The sequence below is a fragment of the Mytilus galloprovincialis genome, chromosome 4 (genome assembly GCF_965363235.1).
Source record: "Mytilus galloprovincialis chromosome 4, xbMytGall1.hap1.1, whole genome shotgun sequence".
Lineage (NCBI taxonomy): Eukaryota > Metazoa > Mollusca > Bivalvia > Mytilida > Mytilidae > Mytilus > Mytilus galloprovincialis.
This window is the reverse complement of record NC_134841.1, coordinates 90,880,777-90,901,430: the sequence shown is the minus strand read 5'-3', so window position 1 is coordinate 90,901,430 and position 20,654 is coordinate 90,880,777. Positions and strand designations below refer to the sequence as shown.

General features: G+C 32.1%; 1 protein-coding gene across 5 annotated transcripts in view; it reads left to right on the top strand.

Annotated features, from left to right (window-relative positions):
* LOC143073368 (uncharacterized) overlaps nucleotides 1–20,654 on the top strand; it is an 85,942-nt gene that overhangs the window by 578 nt on the left and 64,710 nt on the right. For all 5 annotated transcript variants that reach the window (XM_076248854.1, XM_076248853.1, XM_076248857.1 and 2 more), the window contains exons 2-11: nucleotides 6,242–6,406; nucleotides 7,211–7,258; nucleotides 7,801–7,941; nucleotides 9,218–9,388; nucleotides 10,111–10,182; nucleotides 11,076–11,192; nucleotides 13,238–13,366; nucleotides 14,136–14,219; nucleotides 19,156–19,221; nucleotides 19,867–19,977. In XM_076248854.1, the coding sequence (XP_076104969.1) occupies nucleotides 6,242–6,406; nucleotides 7,211–7,258; nucleotides 7,801–7,941; nucleotides 9,218–9,388; nucleotides 10,111–10,182; nucleotides 11,076–11,192; nucleotides 13,238–13,366; nucleotides 14,136–14,219; nucleotides 19,156–19,221; nucleotides 19,867–19,977 (1,104 nt within the window). The remainder of the gene's footprint in view (nucleotides 1–6,241; nucleotides 6,407–7,210; nucleotides 7,259–7,800; nucleotides 7,942–9,217; nucleotides 9,389–10,110; nucleotides 10,183–11,075; nucleotides 11,193–13,237; nucleotides 13,367–14,135; nucleotides 14,220–19,155; nucleotides 19,222–19,866; nucleotides 19,978–20,654) is intronic.

Below are 20,654 nucleotides of genomic sequence, written 5' to 3'. Positions count from 1 at the left end.
GGTAGGAAAATATACTTTTTATTCTAAAAATTTGGAGCATATATAGTAATCTTTCAGTCTGTCGGTTTTTATATCCATGTGCCTTTCAAGGACAGCTTCTAACAAGCTGAACAGATAATGGTGAAACTTTACACAGCTGAAGAACACTATCTGACTATAAGTATTTAAGGATAAAGAACATAACCCTGCCTGCCCATGCAGCATTTTAAAGAGTATAAATAATCAAAGTTGTGGGGCATGGTATCCGTTTCTGAGTTTCTATGCAGAACTTTAGAAGTTGATACTTTTAAGCTGTATATATGGGTGAAATTATCTTGGAGGAATATATATAATTTTCATACATGTAGGTTAACTGAATTGAGTTAAAAGAATAGTTTTGGGGTGCATACAATGCAGGGTTCGACACTAACGCTAGCCCGCTAGCCCGAGACTAGTAACTTTTGTGTCGGGCTAGTAAATGTCCGTGGCGCGGTAGCCCGAGGGGCTAGTAAATTTATTTGTCATTGAACATCAATCTGTTGTACTTTCGGCAAAGTACAGTCCAAACGCTGGTCATATCTGACAACTTCGTCGAATGTTGTCTACACTGGTTCCACGATCTCTTTATTTACATACAGATACAGATACTGGAGGGTAAAATTTCTACCGTAAACCAGTCGCCATATATAGTCAACTCGGCCTAAGATTACTCGGCCCTTAAAGTAAGAATGCACCACGTTTCAAGATTACCCGTTTTGAAATAAACAATAATTAAACTGCATATACATATACATTTTGATTTTATTATATTTTATCATTAATCACATCAGAGATCCTGATAAATCGTGTGCATAGTTTATCCTTATTACATAGTCGTCGCGTAAATAGTTTAAATTGGAAATGTCCTTTCGTTCTTAAAATAGAGCATTGAAAGGTTCCCTGTTGAAATTTTCCTTTACTCCAAAGGTACACGTGGTGATGAAAACTTTTCGAACAAATCTGTCTTTATCGAATTAGCGTTTGTCATGTCGTCATAATTCATTTCGTATTGCTCGGGATTTATCATTACAGTTGCAATGGACTGAAACGAAAGTAAATTTCCGGTATTAATAATATTAAATGCGATTAGCTTCTTTTTGAGAGCTGAGGGGTGATGATGATAACAAGACTAAGCCATTGGTATCAAAAAGCGTCCATTGCACGTATCGGGATGTATGCATGTCATAATGCATTAACGAGAACAAGGTTAAAACTCGTCATGAGACAAATTACTCTGACGTCTAACGGCTGTTTTGCCAGACAAGCTGGGGCCGTGGGACGTCAGAGCTCGTCCCACGGCCCTAGCGTGTCTGGCAAAACAGTCGTTGGACGTCAGAGTAATCTCGGACTAGAGACAAATCAGTTGGAACATGAAGACTCCGCATCAGAAACCAAAAGTAAAATAGGGGACAAGTCAACTTATTTATGTAAATAAAATTAATCAAAAACATTGGTTTTTTTTAATTTGATTATTTTATTTTATGAGTTTTTTGTAAGCAAAAAACTGAGTTTTTTGTAAGCAAAAAAAGTTTCCCATGAAATTGTGTCTTCTTGAACTATATTTCACAATTCATTTGTGAAATTTCGTTCAGGGACAGAATATCACATTTTTAAACTATAAAATAGTGTCCCCCTTAGTGAAAAATTGTCCCAAGTGCTTGGACATAATTTCATGGATGTTTTATAAAAATATGTCACAAGGGACAATTTTTCATAGTGTAGCTATTTTTTTCTGTCCCTAAAAAAGGGAAATAATTTAGCAATCATTGAAATGTTTTAATCAATTCATTAACAGTAAAAATGCAAGTTTTGACAAACAAATTCCTGCCGTTAGATTTCTTTGGTGTTCATTTTTTTTCATTTTTTTATGAAGATGACAAGTATGAAATAGTTATTTTTCAGACTGAAAACATCTTCTTAAAAGGCCTCAGAATGCAGGATTTTGCATCTAAATTTCAAAAAATTTCTGGGGGGGCATGCCCCCAGACCCCCCTAGCAAGTTCGCTGGCCTACGGCCAGCTCACTCGTGGGCCGTTGGCACACTCACCGGGCTACCTGACACAGAACAGGGCTAGTTGAATATGATTTTTACTAGCCCTGCGGGCTAGTGCTTACAAAAGTTAGTGTCAACCCCTGCAATGTTTTGCAGCTTGATAATGATTATTGATCAGATGGAGGTTGTAAGCACTTATAACATCTAACTGCTAGCTGATATTGGTAGTTTAAAATTTGCTATCACTATAAATGTACATGGAAAATGTCCGTCAAAGTTTTTGTGGCTTCAACTTCTGAGAATGATCAGTTATGCTTCAGTAAACATGTTATCTTGTTACCAGTGATGCAGTTATAGACTTGATATTGGTCTTGGTAAAGAATTAAAATGCCAATCAATACATATCCAGAAATCAACGCCACTTTGCTTAATTGAATATTATACTAAAGAAATCGGATACGGGTCACGGAAATTACATTAAAATGATAGGAAATTTTGAAAAAATGTCTGTTTTAATTTTAATTTAAGTGATAGACAGGTTGCCGGGGCAGAAAATGAATATACACAACAATATACACCATTTAAACGAAACACAATGACTGTTGTTGCAAAAATACAGGTTCCTGAGCTATTTTAAAAATCGAAGCGAGAGGCTTTTAACATTGCAGTATAAAATACAGGCTAAAATGGGTGAAACGTCAAATTTGCAAACTTCGTGTTGAAAATTAGCTTACAAGGTCATTACAAAAACAGGTTGCCGGGGTGAAATATGAAACTTGAATTTCCAAAGAATAAGCAAGTCCAAACCTTGTATGTGTAGTCGTTGAACTCTAGGTTTCCCACGTAAAATTAAAATGTCACTATTTCAAGAAGAATAAACTCACGAAAGCACGAAAAATTCACTAAATTCCCGTTCATTGTTTTGATTTTGACCGCCTGACAACTTTACGGAAATATCAAAGTGATTGTAAATAAGGACTCTGTGACGGGCAACTTATAATATCCGTGTTTTAAAGATTTTAATGATATCAAGCCAGTCCAGTTCAAAGTACTATCACATGGTACAATTCTCATTTACATATTATGAATATTAATTAGCAAAACCACTACTAATTTCTGGCTATGAAGTTTTAAACCATCAGATTTTGAGCAAAATATTTTAAAGGTGCACAACAGATGCCACATGAGGAGCAGGATCTGCATACCCTTCAGAATCATCTCAGATCACTCCCTATTTTGGTTGGGTTCATATTGCTCTTTGGTTGGTTTTCTATGCTCTGTTTTGTCTGAATCTACTATAACATGTACAACAAACAGATATATGTCAGTAGTCTATGATTAAGGTCTTTCCTCTCCGTGAGGAAAGACCTTATTGTTTTTCGCATGTTTTTTTTTTTTTTTTTTCATCCAGCATTTGTTTGACATGGCCTCCCCTCGTTTCTATTGGAGTTATCAAAACCAAATATGGACCATCGGTAGACCTCATTATGAAGTATTACCAGATGAGGCTGTGGAGGATTTCATCATCCCCTTTAGAAGTTATCTCCCTTTTATTGGTTTTTTTCGACATGGCCCCCCCTCGTTGTTTTTGAAGATATCATGACCTTATTTGAACAAAAGTTAGATCTCATCATGATGTGTTACCATATGAGGCTGCTAAGGATTTCATCATCCCCTATGAGAGTTATGTCCCCTTGAAGCAATTTTTTTCTTTTACATTTTTCTCAAAAAGTATTCAAGATAGAATCGATTTGAAAACGACAACATGTACAGGACCAGATGGCAATGTTAATTAACATATACAATCATTTTGTTGTTAACCCTTATAAGGAGTTATTTCCCTGAAAAAATATACACAATTTTTGAAAAATTGTATCTCGAGAACCGGAAGTCGTAAAGACTTGGGACCTACACCAATAATCTTAAGTTCATGTGAACTTTAATTTGCACCCAAGGTCAAAGGTCACCGAGTGCAAAAAAAAATTACGCTGCAATTTAAAGCTTGCATATTAAGAAAACGATAAGAGTTTGCTGCATACTTACAGCGTATAAAATGTTCCTCTCGACGAGCTCTACCTTTTATGTAATAAGCCCAAAAATGTCCGACTGTCTGTTCAAAAGTTACGACGGGATGATTCTTAAAAGTATAGTATTGTGTGTATATCTTTTTATAGGTAACAGATATCAACCTACTATAAACTGCAAAGATGATCAGTAATTCAAGACCTTCAATTTGAGGTCAATGTCAGGTCATGATGAAATTTCACCTTGACCTTCACATATTACTATGACCTTGACCTTGTGATAGTTGAAAGGTCAAGTAGTCCTGAGTTGAATGGTGCTAGTCCCATGTCTCTACGACTTCCGGTTCTCAAGTTTGATATTGCATCATATATTTGATGATTAATTGTGACCTTGGTGAAATTTGAATTTGTTCCAATTCTTTTTCTATAATGTTGATCTTCAACTGTAGATCATTTATCATTTAACAGATTTGAGATATCTATTATCGTTATAGAGATAATGCAGTTTGAAGTTTTGCGAGCGGAGGCATGTATTTCTGAATAAACAAGAGCTTACCACTTAAAATGTTTTAGAAATTGAAGAGGTTAACATAGTTATATGTTTGACCAAATACCAAAAACATTCCATGGAAAAAAACACCAAAAAATCAATTTGAAATTTTCAAGTTTTGCATTGACTTTGTAAGTTTCATAACTTCTATTTATATAGTTGATATTGCATCATTTTTTGCACTTTGTCAAATGGGGTCATCTGATATATCAAATTGAAGGTCTTAATAAACTCCACTTAAAAATATAAATTTTAAACCCCATTTTCATTCCAGGGGGACGGGTGGGGTCATTAAGTGCAAACATTCAAATTTCTCAGATGGTAAGGTTGTCGCATATCAAATGAAAGAACATAAAGCGTACATTTCAAATTTCAAATTGATGTCCCCAAATAATTGGTTTGATGAGGTCATTGAGTGCAAAAAATAAATTTTCTTTTAAGATAGGGTTGTTGTATATCAAATGAAATGTCATGATGTGTACATTTGAAATATCAAATTCCCGACCTCCAAAAATTAGTTGGATAGGGTTATTAAGTGCAAAAATCAAACTTTCTAGAACATGGCATTGTCGCATATCAAATGAAAGCTCATCTACTCTGTGTTTCATATATCATACTTCCGATCTCTAAAATGTAGGCGGATGAGGTCATTAAGTGTTAAAAGCGAAAAGTTTGAGAAGGTATGCTTGTCGTATATCAAACGAAAGGTCGTACAAAGTACATTACGAAAACATCACTTTTACAGGAAAGACCTTTCAATTGTTTTACAAACAATTGAGATACTAGTTTGTCTACTGTTGTTTGTCTTTTGTTGTTTGTCTTTTTTTTTTTTTTTTTTCTTTCTTGTTTTTGCCAGGGCATTGTTAGTTTGTTTAAAACTTTGAATGTCCCATTGGTATCTTTTGCTCTTCTTTTTCAGATCTTACCATATACTCAATTTAAATAATTATGTAACTAACACAGAAATACTACCTGCTACAGTACCATATTCTTCTCATATATGAAACCCTTAACACACATAGTTTTTTGTTCATTCTTATAATTGTCAATCTTGAGTGCAACCTCTTTTCAAGGTCAATGCAATTTTAAGAGCTTACATACAGGTAACATTTATATATGACATAATGTCAGATTATCCTTTACATGGGTAATGCATTCATGGAATAAACTACAGGTGGTTGTTAGCTGTATAAATGGTAAATGTCTATCTTGTATTAGTTTACTAATTTAATAATTACAGTTTTAAAAAATGATACAATCATTATGAAATGTGTGTGCTTATGTTAACTTTGGGTTCACTATGAGTACTTTGTAATTGTTTAGATTTGTTAACAGGAGACTTTTAATTTCACTGATGGGTATTTAGGATTTGGAAAAGTGTTTCCTTTATTTTCAAGAGAAGCTCAATCTATCATCATGTTCATAAAATCAGTTAGTTGTATGTGTCTGTCTCATAGGGATTACCCGACTTTGACAGAATTTTCATCTTTAAAAGTTTTCATATAATTTTTATTGATACTTGCCATAAGCCCTTTATAACACAAAACTGTCAACATACTCTTATGTTAACAATTAATTAAATAATATATTTCAGTGTGTGAGCTTTAATGTTTTATTTAATTTCTATTTAGAACTTTTGAACCATTCTATTTTCAGATAGAAAAGCTGAGAAATGAAGATGATCCTGACCCAGACCTGCCCAGGAATACAATAAAACTATTGCTGGAATGTGAATCATGTCTTGATAAGATGGCTGCCCAGGGCAGTTCTGGGATAATGGCTTTATCACAAGTCCAATCGAGGACTTCAACCTCCCAAAGTGTAGGTTTTAATTCATTAGAGTAATCATTGTTACAGAAACAGCTGAGATAAGATTGCCCTCAAACTGCATGAGGTACTGGCCACTGGATGTATTCCATCAATCTTGATAAAGATACAAATAATATATAGATTCTGCTTACTTAGAAATTTCTAAATGGCTGCTTTATTTTTACCACATCAGACCGGAAGGGTTAAGCATGTTAAGTGAGCTATTCTTGTCTGTCTGTTTAACTTGTACAAAAATTTTCTTCTCTGAAATTGCTGGGCCACTTCGAACCAAGCTTAGACACGATCATCATTGGGGTATTTTGTTTGAAATATATGTTTCTAAATAAGGTTTGACAATTATCTTTAAAGGTGCTATAATTGGAGAAAATCTTAAAGATGCATAAATGTTTATTTTATTGTTCATTTGTATTAAAACATCTTATATGATTTATTGCCCTTAAATGTGGATTTTTTCATTTATGTCTGTAAATGGCAAAAATGACCAGCAAGACAAGATCTATCAATTTTTGACAAAACTTTGATTGATAAACTAATTCTACAAACAGAAAGAATGATTTGTTAGGCAACATCAACAAAAAGAGGCAGGAGTTATATACATAACATACTAGTCTGAAATGTTGGAGAGTAGTGGTAGGCCAAGCCATTGTTGAAGATACACATAGATTAAAGCAAGCAAAAAAGACTCTAAGGAGTCTCAAGTTTTATTTCACTCTCACATTGAAACTAAAACTTATTTTTGGTCAGACACATAAATATCCTTTATTGTAACATACTAGTATAATAACTTTTTTTTAGGAAAGGGAGTCAATTAGTTCTGAGCTTGATGTAAAAAATTCAACCATGGTAAGTTGACTCTAGAGATAGATTTGTTCTGTAATCAAGAATAACTAATGATTCTCTCTTAACAATTAATATTAAAATGCGAAAACATTTGTATAGATGCTATATCTATAATGAATTCACAAATGAATATTTGTCCTCCCAATGAGAAAAAAGGGGGAGTGTTTAGATTTTAATTAAACTAATTTTTAAACCCTGGCTCCATATGTTCATGTGTCTGTCCAAGTCAGAAACTGTGTCTGTTGTCATCTTACATCATATGTTAATTTCATTGTGAATGAATTTTGTGATAATGAGAATTCCTATTGTTCACAACTCAGTTAACTGGGAAATTTAGAGCTTAAAATATATTGTGTATACATCCATTTGTTCTGAATCCATCCGCCCCTAGCCTGGTAAGAAACTTTTTTAAATAGAAAATCTCTTAATTTGAATTCTAAGATTTTAGCAAAACCAGATCTTTCTGATAGATATTGGATAAAATTATCGGTATAAAGGTTTTGGTTATAGATATATTCTCTAACATGTAAGTTTATGTTTTTCAGAAGTTGAAAAACTGTGAACAGAAACTGAAAAACTTTAAAGAAAAGAATAAAAAGTTTCTGGAGAAGAATATAGAGTTGACTACTAAGAACAGAGAACTAGCAGATAATATACAAACAATTACTAAAGACTACAATAAAATGGTAATGACTATGGCATACACCCAAAAGTACTGACTTATTGTAAACATATTAAATATACAATAGTTAATGGTTTACTTAAACTTGTTACAAGTACATTGGGGAATTTGACTTTGATTTAGGAAAGAGTTTGACACCTCAAAATAAAATAAAAATGCCATTATATGTGATTCATTATTATAAACATTACTATTCTTTTACCAGTAGAACTTTAAGATCCACTCTAAAGATCAATTGTCCTGATATCATACATGATAATTACAATGATTACAATGTCTATGTCATATGTTTCTAGAAGAATTTGAGGACAGCATTTCTTAATCTGAGGATTTGAAACTTTATTTTTTTTACAATTAGATACTTTATAAAGGAAACATTTGTGATTTATCACTTTCAATGCACTGACAACTGGGCATATGCTTTCCTTGAAGACTGATAGTCCATCAGCAGCTATACTGAGCCAATGAGAAAAAAAAACAAATGTAATTTTTACTTTAGCAACATATGTTTCTGAAACAACATTCATTAGATATGCTTGAAACCAAAGGTTTGATGGCCTAAAATCTTAAAACATTTGAGAGGATTGAAACAAATGGACACAAACAGAACATTCCAAACCCTCTTAGATATGCACTCCTTCTACGCGTTGCAATCTTAGTTTAAATACAATTACATTATTTATGAAACATAGATTTACAGAAAAAATGTATCATGGTCTATATGCCATTTTGTGCTTCTTTGTTGCATAATTACTTTTTTTAGTTATTAAAACTATAATAGAATGTTGACTGCTGTATGTTTGACATTTTTACCTATGATAAAATTGAGAATGGAAGTCTGTTTGCTTTGTTCATGCATCGTTGTCAATATAATGGAAATTGATGCGACTGTCATACAAGTAAGAGGTTTAGCTAGATATAAAACCAGGTTCAATCCATCATTTTCTACATTGCCTGTATCAAGTTGGGAACATGACAGTTGTTATCCATTTGTTTGATGTGTTTGAGCTTTTGATTTTTGCCATTTGATGATGGACTTTATGTTTTGAATTTACCTCAGAGTTCTGTATTTTTGTGATTTTACTTTTTAAATCATGTTGGTACCAATATGACCAAATCGCTGGCCACTTTGAGGAGTTCATTTTATTAGCCTGAGGAGTTCATTTTATTAGCCTGACATAGTCTTTCTCATGTAATTAAAAATCTGCAAAAGTTGGAAACCATATTAATGTATCTTTTCACTATATTTAATCAAGTATTTTTATATTTACATTTAACAGAAGGAGCAGCAGGAATACTCAAAGAAGAGAATAAAACAGTTGACTCAGCAGATTAACCAAGAGAAAATGACCAATGGAGAATTGGAGATAAGACTCCAAGAGATGGAGAATTTAAAACTGGAACTGACTGTCCAGAATAAAGCTGTCACTGCCCTCAGACTAGTGTGTGCTGTAAGTAATATACATTGGTCAAGGGAGAATACATGGGGGTGGGGAAGGGAGTGGAGAGATTGTGTTGTACTGTTATACCACTGTCTTAGGTTAGGGGAAGGGTTGGGATCCCACTAACATGTTTAACTGTGCCACATTATTTATGTATGTGTCTGTAATTTAGTGGTTGTCGTTTGTTTATGTGTTACATATTTGTTTTTCGTTCATTTTTTTATATACATAAGGCTGTAAATTTTCTCGTTTGAATTGTTTTACATTGTCATATCGGGGCCTTTTATAGCTGACTATGCGGTATGGGCTTTGCTCATTGTTGAAGGCCATACAGTGACCTATAGTTGTTAATGTCTGTGTCATTTTGGTCTCTTGTGGACAGTTGCCGCATTGGCAATCATACCACATCTTCTTTTTTATAGCATGACTTTTTTGTGCTGTAGTTTATATATATAAGTCAAGGGATGAGAATTGAGGGCAAGTGGAGAGATTGTCCTAAACTGGAACTGATTGTCAAAAAGTTAAGCTGTCTCTGCCCTCAGACCAGCATGTGCTGTAACTTATATACATTATTCAGGGTAGCAGAAATGAGGGTGGGGAAGGTAGGTTAAATATTGCATTCAAACTTTAAAAAAAATATTTGTGAAAAGTAAGCAAGTGATCATTAAATGAATATTTATACACATTATAATTTGAGAGTCCATTGTTCATTATTGTTTGTTTGTTTATAGGAGAAAGACAGAAGAATTGAATTATTGCAACACAGAAAAAAGAAGAAAAGACAGAATAGAAATGCAGAAAAGGTCATTAGTTTTTTGAAATTTTATGGAAAAACTTACATTTACAATATTGTTTAGATATTCAGTCAATATAATTATCTTACACTTTTAAAGTCTAAAATAATTATAGTGACTGGTACAAGGAGAGATGATATTCGAGTTAATGAAGTCAATATCAAAAAATAAAATGCCATTTTTATCAGCACTTTGCATTAACTTTATGTTTTTTGGTTGTGAATATGAAATAAAACAGAATATTTTAAGTAAAACTACTTTTAATTATACAAAATGTTGGGATAGTTGGTTAGTTGTATAAATTTCAGTAATAAATTGATGGGACTGGACTTGACCATGTGACATTACAGTATTGATACATTATGTCATTGCCTAATCATAATTCACATTGTTTGATATTCCCCAAAGATTTTTTTATGACCTTCACCTAACATTTATTCTTCTATTCAAGATCTGAATGGCATCGGATATGAAAAGTTGTTTAAGTGCACTTTTCGCTAATGACTATCATAGCAAATTAATGATAAGTAAACTAAGTAGAACACCTGAAAAATATACTTATTTTGCACCTGAAAAATATACTTATTTTGCAACATAAAGATTTGTAAGTGCTAATGTAGCCTGTTTTACAACGAAAATCTCATTATGAGCATCATCTTTATTATTTGAAAATTCCTTGTGTAAGACGAGTTCTTTATAGTTGTACAATATTTCTAAATGTCTCAATGTCATTTCTATTTATTTTCATGAATATATTAAATTCTTTTAATTTGACCTTGAAATTTCTTCATTTGAAGGTAACTAGAAAAAATACTATTTCTCTTGTGTATAATGTTTTTCCTGATATATTTTAAACATTGGGAGGGAAATGCATTTTAACCTTATTTTATGCTATAATTCAGAGTTCTCGTGGTGTAAAGGAGACATTTTTCGGTTATGAAGAAGATTCTATAGATTCTTCCGAGACATCATCCATATTGTCTCAGGGCACCATATCTGATGAGGAACTTTGTGATGAGGTATGTTGAGGATTATAGTAATTGTGTTTACAGGTTTATTAAAAAGTTAAAATTCTGTTTTCAATACTGTCTAAAACATAATCTTGTAATGAAAATATTTAACTGACTTGCAAAATGTGGCCAGCTTGAAAAGATTATGTTTATATGTGTTAATTAGAATTAACCAAAAAAGAATGAATCAAAACCTTCTTTATACTAGCCTCTATATAGGTGACCCTAGATAAGCAATCAGTTTTGAAGACTTTTTTCCCTCAAAGAAGTATGTTTGATAAGGCCCAAATCATTGTTCCTATTTGTAGATTAAATTTCAAATGAGTATTTATAAACCATTACTGCAATGAATCATAGCTCTAACAATGACCTGACAATTAGCACAAATTTTGATTTTCAAGGATATACAATGAAAACAGTTCAATTTCCTTCAAGCTCAAAAAAAAACCTGAGTCAATAAAAGTTGTGGATAAATATCAGCAAAAACAACTGAAGATCTCTGGTATCATTTGTTTAATGATATATACTGCTGATCAATGTAAAAATAAGTTCCATTAACAATTTAACATGTTATCAAATTGGTAATTTGATGGATGTTGATGAAAAAGATTAAGCTTAAAATAAATAAATAAAGGCTTCTAGAAAATTATAAATTGAAGACTATAATTTAATTATAAACAACAGCTTTCAACTCAGAATTTAATTATAAATAAACAACTTAAGACTAAGTCTTTTATATAAAAGATGAATTAAGTTTATTTTTGAAACATATAAATTTTGCCAAATTGCTTTGGATGGCTCCCAAATATAAGAAACATTCTTAGTGTTATCTCATTCTCCTGGAATATAGATTACCCCGGTAACAATAAATTATGAATCATCATACTGAAATTTAAAGTTCAATTTACAAGTCTAAATTGTTTTTGATAGTTGTACACTGATGGATCAAAATTCTAAGACTTATGCTGATGAATTATGCTAGCTACATGTAAAAGTCTACCACACAGTGTCAACTCATATTTTGATTACCTTGACCGGTATACCTAGGGACCATTTGTTTTAAATATCACATTTTATAAATCATTACCACTTTTAGGCCAACCTAGTGGCATTATGTTTTTTGGTCTGTGCGTCAGTTGGTTCATCTGCCAGTCTGTTAGACCATTCTCTGTCTGTCCTGCTTGAGGTTAAAGTTTTTTTGTCAATGTGGTTTTGGTGAAGTTGAAGTCCAATCAACTTGAATTTTAATACACATGTTCCCCTATGAAATAATCTGTCTGATTTTAAAGCCAAATTAAGAGTTTTGACACCAATTTTACAGTCCACATGACATAGAAAATGATAGTGTGGATGGGGCATCCGTGTACTATGGACACATTCTTGTTAAGATTTTATATGGTATTCTAATAAAAGCTATAATTTCACCAGGATCTTCTAAAAAGTTTCTTCAGTCACTTCTAACTGAATGAAAAATAGTTTTTGCAAGAGGAAATTTTTTATTCTGAATGGCCAATTCAACAAAGTTCTACTCTGACACTTACACTAAGTTACAGGAAAAGAGGAATTTTAATGAAACTGTAAGAGATTAATTTATTGACGACACTCTACCATGTCTACTGTGATCTCATTTAATATTTATAAGTTGGCAAACATGGCAGCAATTTCGGTACACAATTGAAACTGAAACTTTTTGGAAAAATGTTATTTCATTTTAAGCCTGAAACTACTTTAAACTCTAACCAAACTTGACTGAAATTATCTTATGAAGATCTGTTACATATGGTTGTTAGTTGGACTATTAGTTAAAAATACTGCCACCTAGATTATGAGTGTCTTAAATAGTCCCCATGCAGATCATGAGTGTCTTAGATAGTCCCCATGCAGATCATGAGTGTCTTAGATAGTCCCCATGCAGATTATTACTGATAAGACCCAAAATGTCTGCTGACATCTTCCATTGGTTGTTGTCAAAAAATGAATAAAATTGTAAAGTTTTGCAGTTGGCAAAATAGAGGAATAATATTCAAAATGTGAATATGAGGATTATGTTTTAGTTATCAAGAGAAGAGATAGAAAAGAATTACCAGAGACTAATGAAGGAACATTTAGAACTTCAGAGATTACACAACATCTTACAGAGATATTGTGGTAGTAGCACCATGGATCCAGAAAGACATTTTAAGGTATTCAAAAGAACAGGATTAAATGTGTTTATAACTAAAAATCAAAAAGAAATACCAAGTCATTAAAAAAATAGGCTTAATTTAGCCATGTTCAATGCTTTATCATGCAAATTATCCTGTATATGCTTTAACTTTTTGCCACTAGTTGTGAAGCCAACAACAACCAATCGTCGATTATATAATACAGATTGCTGTATTAAAGTAACATATTGTCATGTTTGTTGAGAAAAATCTTATCTTACAACTACACGGACCAAAGACACAAAAACAACAGGATAAAGCTAAGGGAGCTTAAACTTGCTTTAATATCAAAAAGAAAATATGTTGTAAATGTCACAGAAATTAACAACTATAGATCACCATATTGCCTTCAACAATGAGCATACACCACAATTTATAAATCAATCTTTGTCAAGTTGCTGATACAACTTTCAGCAATCATCTGTTAATCAAGCAAGGTAATTGTATAGCAAAAATGGATGAGAGAATACTTATATAAGATAAAACCAAGATAAAAAAAAGTGCTTCTATTGCTGTTCCATATCTTGACAATTCAAAAAAGGTCTTTTAGGGTGAACAAAACAGCTCACACAACACACCAATACCAAAATGAGTCTGAGTGTAAGTTATTAATAAAAAATTGAATGTAGAACCAGTGAAGTAGCTAGAACAGTTTGTTAAGTACCAGTATATAAAACTTAAAGACAAATTATGTATATAAGTCATCTGGATGTTGATATTTTTATATCTCACAATACCTATATTTTAGACTTGTAAGCAGTTGGAATCTGACTTGTTTGATGCCACGTTGAGTATAGAAAATCTGAGGACACAAATAAAAGAAAGCAAGGAGGTATTGTGGCATGATCTGCATGTGTTTTATTAGCACACGGTATGTTTGAGTGTTACTTTTTTCCTGATTTTATTTGTTTGTGTGTTGATTTTTGTTTTGCATTGTTGATTTATAGTTTAAAATTTTATTTGCACTTTTTATAGTTTCTGAAATCCATGTAAAAATGTTTCAAATACTTATTTGTTGTTGTTGTTGTTTTGTTTTTTGTGCTGTTGTCATATTTGTTTCGTAGAAGTTATTGCATGTTTGTTAGATGTCCCCAATGAAATGAAGAAAAGTACTGTCACATCTTAAAAGAGCATTATTTTCCTTCTAAAACCATTTCTGTGGCAGTTTGAACCCACTACCTCTAGCACACTAAGCACAGTAAAGCACCATTCAACTAACTGAGTATAGAAGAAGAAAAGTGGTTATACATATACTATGAAAATAAGAAGATGTGGTTTGACTGCCATTGAGATAACTCTCTAGTAGAGAAAAACTGAAGTAGAGGTTAACGAACTATAGGTCACCATTTCATTTGCATGAATATAATATTTTGGTGTATTAAAGCAAGCTCTTTAAAATGTGGTTGATGTACTTAATTAATGGTATTTATTGGTTTAGGCCTATACAACATTTGTTAGCTATTCATCTCTTGAATAGACTTGAAAACCCATCCGAATCTTTGGTCTGTGTTCAGTGACCTCAGTTCCATTAAGGCCACACCAATTTGATTCCTTGTTCGACGGACCCGCCCGCACCTATTTTTTTAAAAACAGATTTTATTTATTTTTTTTATATTCCCGCTTCCCGCATCCGAAATTGTAATCATGTCCATTTCCCGCATCGTTTTTTTGTAAATATTATAGAAAGATATCAACATTTGTTTTTAAAATCACAGTCTAACTTGTATATATAACGATTTTAAACATAAAAGCACCCCACCACACTGTTTAAATATCTGTGAGAATACTTGTTTCAACATAAAACCTATTTATCCAAAGCTGGAGTGCTCCTATTATAAATTTATAACCGCGGAAATACCTGTAAAGAACAAAAAATTGGTTTCTTTCCCCTTACTTATATTCCCTATCAAAATATGTTCGCTGTGTGTTAGAATAAAGTACAAAGAACTTCTGAAGGATTTGCCTTCAACTGCAATTATATTGTATGCTGGCGAAACAAAACTATCTATAGCTGCTGCATGTTTATGCACCTGTCCTGATTGATCCAGGGGCCTGTCGTTCAGCAGTTATCGTTTGTTGATGTTGTTCATTGGTATTTTCCCCGTTTGGATATACAAATTAGATAGTTGGTTTCGAATTGTGTACGCTATGATTTTTGGGGTCCTTTATAGCTTGCTGTTTGGTCTGTATCAAAGCCCTGTGTAAAAGGCCGTACTCTGACCTGTGTTTGTTATTATCAGGTTGAGAACAACCCTCCCGCAGACAAGGGGCCATTTTACTGATGTAGAAAAGAAAATAGAAATACCAAGGATTTGTATAGTTCTTCTATACAAAACCTTTGAAAACTTAGAATTTTGTACTCAAAAAGAGGAGAGTTACATCATATTTTAAACAACTTTTTCTAAAAGAGGGGTCCACTTATTTTTGAATAATATTAACATGATTAAACTGTTAAAGTAAATGTGTTAATTTTTAACATGGTTATAGTCCAGGAATATTACAAAATTCTTGGACATGTTTTGACCATTTAATACCAGATAGATATATTGTTCTTTGAGAAAATATGAGCCCTTTTGTACAAACAAATATATTATAACTTATATTGATCCCTCTTAAAACATGTTACAAAGGGATATTTATAACATTAAGGGGTTGCCCCCACACTGATTCTGACTTGGATGGAGGATTGTCTCATTGTCAGTCACACATACATAGACCAGATTTAATTATTTCTTGGTGAACAGGGAAAAAATACTTTAGAAATTAAAGAAATGTCAAAGTACAAGTGATAAATAAGTTTTAATATTGTCAAAACCTACTATTTTATGTTTGCAATAAAAAATTGTAATCGCTCGCCTTTACTTTTCAAGCTTCGCCTCAACAATTTTCAAATTAAATATTTTTTTATTAAAATTTTCAAATCGCTCGCTCACCCCAAATTTTGGAGTCCAAAAATCCGTAGAACAAGAAATTAAATTGGTGTGGCCTAAGCAAATTATTTTAAATGTGGAAGTAACAAATTATCACAAATCTCATTTGTCTCTCTTTGGCACGGTTTTCAATCTTTTCAATAGCTTGAAATAAGAATACTTAGTGAAGGCTTGCACACATATAATGTTAAACTTGGCTATATTTTACTTCTGTAGTTTTAATAGGAGAAGCCAGCAAAGGATCACAACTCTTTGAGTAAATAACATATTTAGCAAAACTATAACAGTGATAGATGAAATATGAAATAATTTACCAGAATTATAATTTTAAAACTTACTAAAACTAAAACCTACTGTTAATTCAGAAATTAGTGAGTGCATTTATTATTGCGATTTTGGAAAAAAAGACAAAAAAGTGAGATTGATTATTGCGCATTCAGGTAAATTTGGATACAGATATATGTATGAGATATCAGAGATCTTATTATTGGAATACGGTACTCACCCAGTCACATTACTAAAAACACTTGTAATAATTTCTGAATTTACAGTATTAAATTTTTAACCGGATTTCCAAAGTTAAATGTTTTATTGGCTTGGGGATGTTCGGCTGGCGATATCCAAACAGTGTACTTTCATGACAAAATCTTTTCAAATTTAGATATGTTGTTTCCTGTGACTAAATGAAGGTTTAGTCAATTATCATGATTTAAGTTTTAATGTAGTTCAGTTGTAGAATGCAATTTTAACACGTTTTTGTCCCAAAAGAAACATTACTACCAAGTTTTCACATTTTTTACCATTTTTTATGACTGTATGTAGTCATAGAAAACTGACAAAACATATTGAAATGGGGGAAGTTGTCAATTGCAAGTTTATAAGGGTTATTGCCCTCTTATAATGATTTTTACTAATTATTATACCCCCGCTTTATTATACCCCCGCTTTAAAAAAGGGGGGGTATACTGTTTTACCTCTGTCTGTCCGTCAGTCCGTCCGTCAGTCCGTCAGTCCGTCCGTCAGTCAGTCCGTCCCATGAAACTTTCGTCACATTTTTCTCAGGAACTACACATCCACCCTTTCTGTAATTTGGTATCAACATTTATATATGTTAGCCATACCGTGTGATGCGTTTTCAGATTCATCACTTGACAACTTCCTGTTTACCGAACACTTGTATGATTTTACACATGATAGCCAAGTTGAAAATTTTCGTCACATTTTTCTCAGCAACTACAATACAAGGATTTCTGAAATTTGGTTTCAGGATTTATATAAGTCAGCTATACCGTGTGATGCGTTTTCAGATTCATCACTTGACAACTTCCTGTTTACCGAACACTTGTATGATTTTACACATGATAGCCAAGTTGAAAATTTTCGTCACATTTTTCTCAGGAACTACAATACAAGGATTTCTGAAATTTGGTTTCAGGATTTATATAAGTCAGCTATACCGTGTGATGCGTTTTCAGATTCATCACTCGACAACTTCCTGTTTACCGAACACTTGTATGATTTTACACATGATAGCCAAGTTGAAAATTTTCGTCACATTTTTCTCAGGAACTACAATACAAGGATTTCTGAAATTTGGTTTCAGGATTTATATAAGTCAGCTATACCGTGTGATGCGTTTTCAGATTCATCACTTGACAACTTCCTGTTTACCGAACACTTGTATGATTTTACACATGATAGCCAAGTTGAAAATTTTCGTCACATTTTTCTCAGGAACTACAATACAAGGATTTCTGAAATTTGGTTTCAGGATTTATATAAGTCAGCTATACCGTGTGATGCGTTTTCAGATTCATCACTTGACAACTTCCTGTTTACCGAACACTTGTATGATTTTACACATGATAGCCAAGTTGAAAATTTTCGTCACATTTTTCTCAGGAACTACAATACAAGGATTTCTGAAATTTGGTTTCAGGATTTATATAAGTCAGCTATACCGTGTGATTCGTTTTCAGATTCATCACTTGACAACTTCCTGTTTACCGAACACTTGTATGATTTTACACATGATAGCCAAGTTGAAAATTTTCGTCACATTTTTCTCAGGAACTACAATACAAGGATTTCTGAAATTTGGTTTCAGGATTTATATAAGTCAGCTATACCGTGTGATGCGTTTTCAGATTCATCACTTGACAACTTCCTGTTTACCGAACACTTGCATATTTTTACACTATTAATATTATCCACTTGCGGCGGGGGTATCATCAGTGAGCAGTAGCTCGCAGTTTCACTTGTTTTTTTACAAATTAAAAAGTAGCAAAAAACAAAAGTAAACAGTAAAATAGGTTGGTATGAAAAAAATCAACAATAAAGAGATCCTCTTCTTGAATTTTGTTCTAGTTGTCAATGTTGAAAATGCACGCCGATAATGGTGAAAGTCACTGGCTTTTATTTATGGTAACTACTGAGTAATCTTTTCCATTTTGGGTGGGTTTTTATTTTGTGGAAACCATAGTAGAAAGAGAGAAACTATACATAACCAAAATTACCAGGGAAGTAAGATTTACAAATAATTTAATGTGACCGAAATCATCGGTTTACTTTTAATTGGAGTTATTGTTCTTGAATGGGTATTTGTTTACCATTTTCTTGGAAGTTGGAAATATTCAAATTGCATAAAAACAATGTGCCCAAAGTGAGTCCCTTGGATACTCTAGTTGTTTGCTATTAATATATAGCTAATGCTAACTTTACATATACAGTAAGTTTATTACACGAATGAAACAAGAGTACAAAAATATGCAGAAATAACATTTGATTTTTTATGAATTTTAAAAAGTATCAAGTTTCATATGGGATGATTTTTTTCAGGAATCAAGCAAACGAAAAACAGAAGTTAAAGATCTAAGAAGATCTGAAAGACAATTGAATGAAAAGGTAATTAGTACCTAAATATTGTACATGCTAATTTAATGATGGATTACCTGTTTACAAGGCCATGTTGCACTTCTGTCATTATCAGGCAGTTTCAGTAACAAGTACCTTCTTTGATGCAGACATATGTACTTATGCTGGGGATTTGCTATACTTAAATGTCATTACAGTAGGCATAGGTCTTTTGTTCTTGAGGTACTATTACTTATATAAATGTTAATGAAACTATGTCAACTGTTAGTTGTATGTCATTAGTATCTGGTTTTAATTGAGAGATATATTGCATTCTGCTGAAGAAGAATTACTAAATGGAGAAGACTGGTCACTGTAGTGAAAAAGTTAAACAATCATTGTATATTGTATATTTAAATAAATTCAAATTTTTTAACTAAAATGGTATTCATTGATGATTTAATTGATTAGTGTTTGCTTTAAATCACCTGAGCACAAATAGAGTATATGGCAGCAAGACCTATTAATTCAAATATTGTGTAAATGATATTTAAAAAAATGGATTATTGTTAGGAACTACTTTAGAAAATTTCTAATTTAAGAAAAAAATAACATAATATAAAAAATTATGTCTTACTCAGATATTTTTGTTATATATTCTAATGATTATTTTTCTCACAATGTTTTGCCTTTTAGAAGAATGAGTTGCTATTAGAAAACTCCAGATTAAAGGATGAGTTAGTGGAGGCTTATGAGAAGATAGATGATTTAGAGTTCAGAATTGTAGAAATAGAGAGCCAGAATCCTGTAAGTTCTTTATTGATTATTTGTTTGCGGGATTGAATATTTATACACCCATATGTCCTTAAATTTGATATGCCTTATCACTATTTGTCTGCTATTTCTTGAAATCACAGATGTTCTCTTTAATTTTGATGTAACAGAAGAAAATATCTTTACCACATAGAAAAAATGGGATTGTTGTATGGCATCAATGCTCAAAGTGTAGCAATTAAATTGTTTTTTCTCAAATGTTGCAGAATCCCAAATATCTAAAATGACCTATTAATCATGCTTTACCATGAAATAATATAAAATTTCAAAATAAAACCCCTGCCTAAATTAAACAAGGCTTATATACCAAATCAGGCCAATATGCCCTTTTGATTTAAATTTACATATATAACATTTTTAACTTTTCTGATATGAACAAAGGGAGACAACTTAGAATATATTATTGACATTTTGATAAATTTAGTAATTTGTTGAAAATTTTACCTCATCACTTCTATTTTGATGCTTCAGTTATATATTTATTCACAAAATTTAAAAATAATTGCATAACATTTATTCTAAATCGTATGAAGATGGATGTTTCTTTATATGTCACTTCTATGGCATCAGCACTGATATTTGTTAGATATACATAATGATATACTTAAAGTTTGTCTAATATATTTGCCTTGAATCGTAATTTTAAGAAA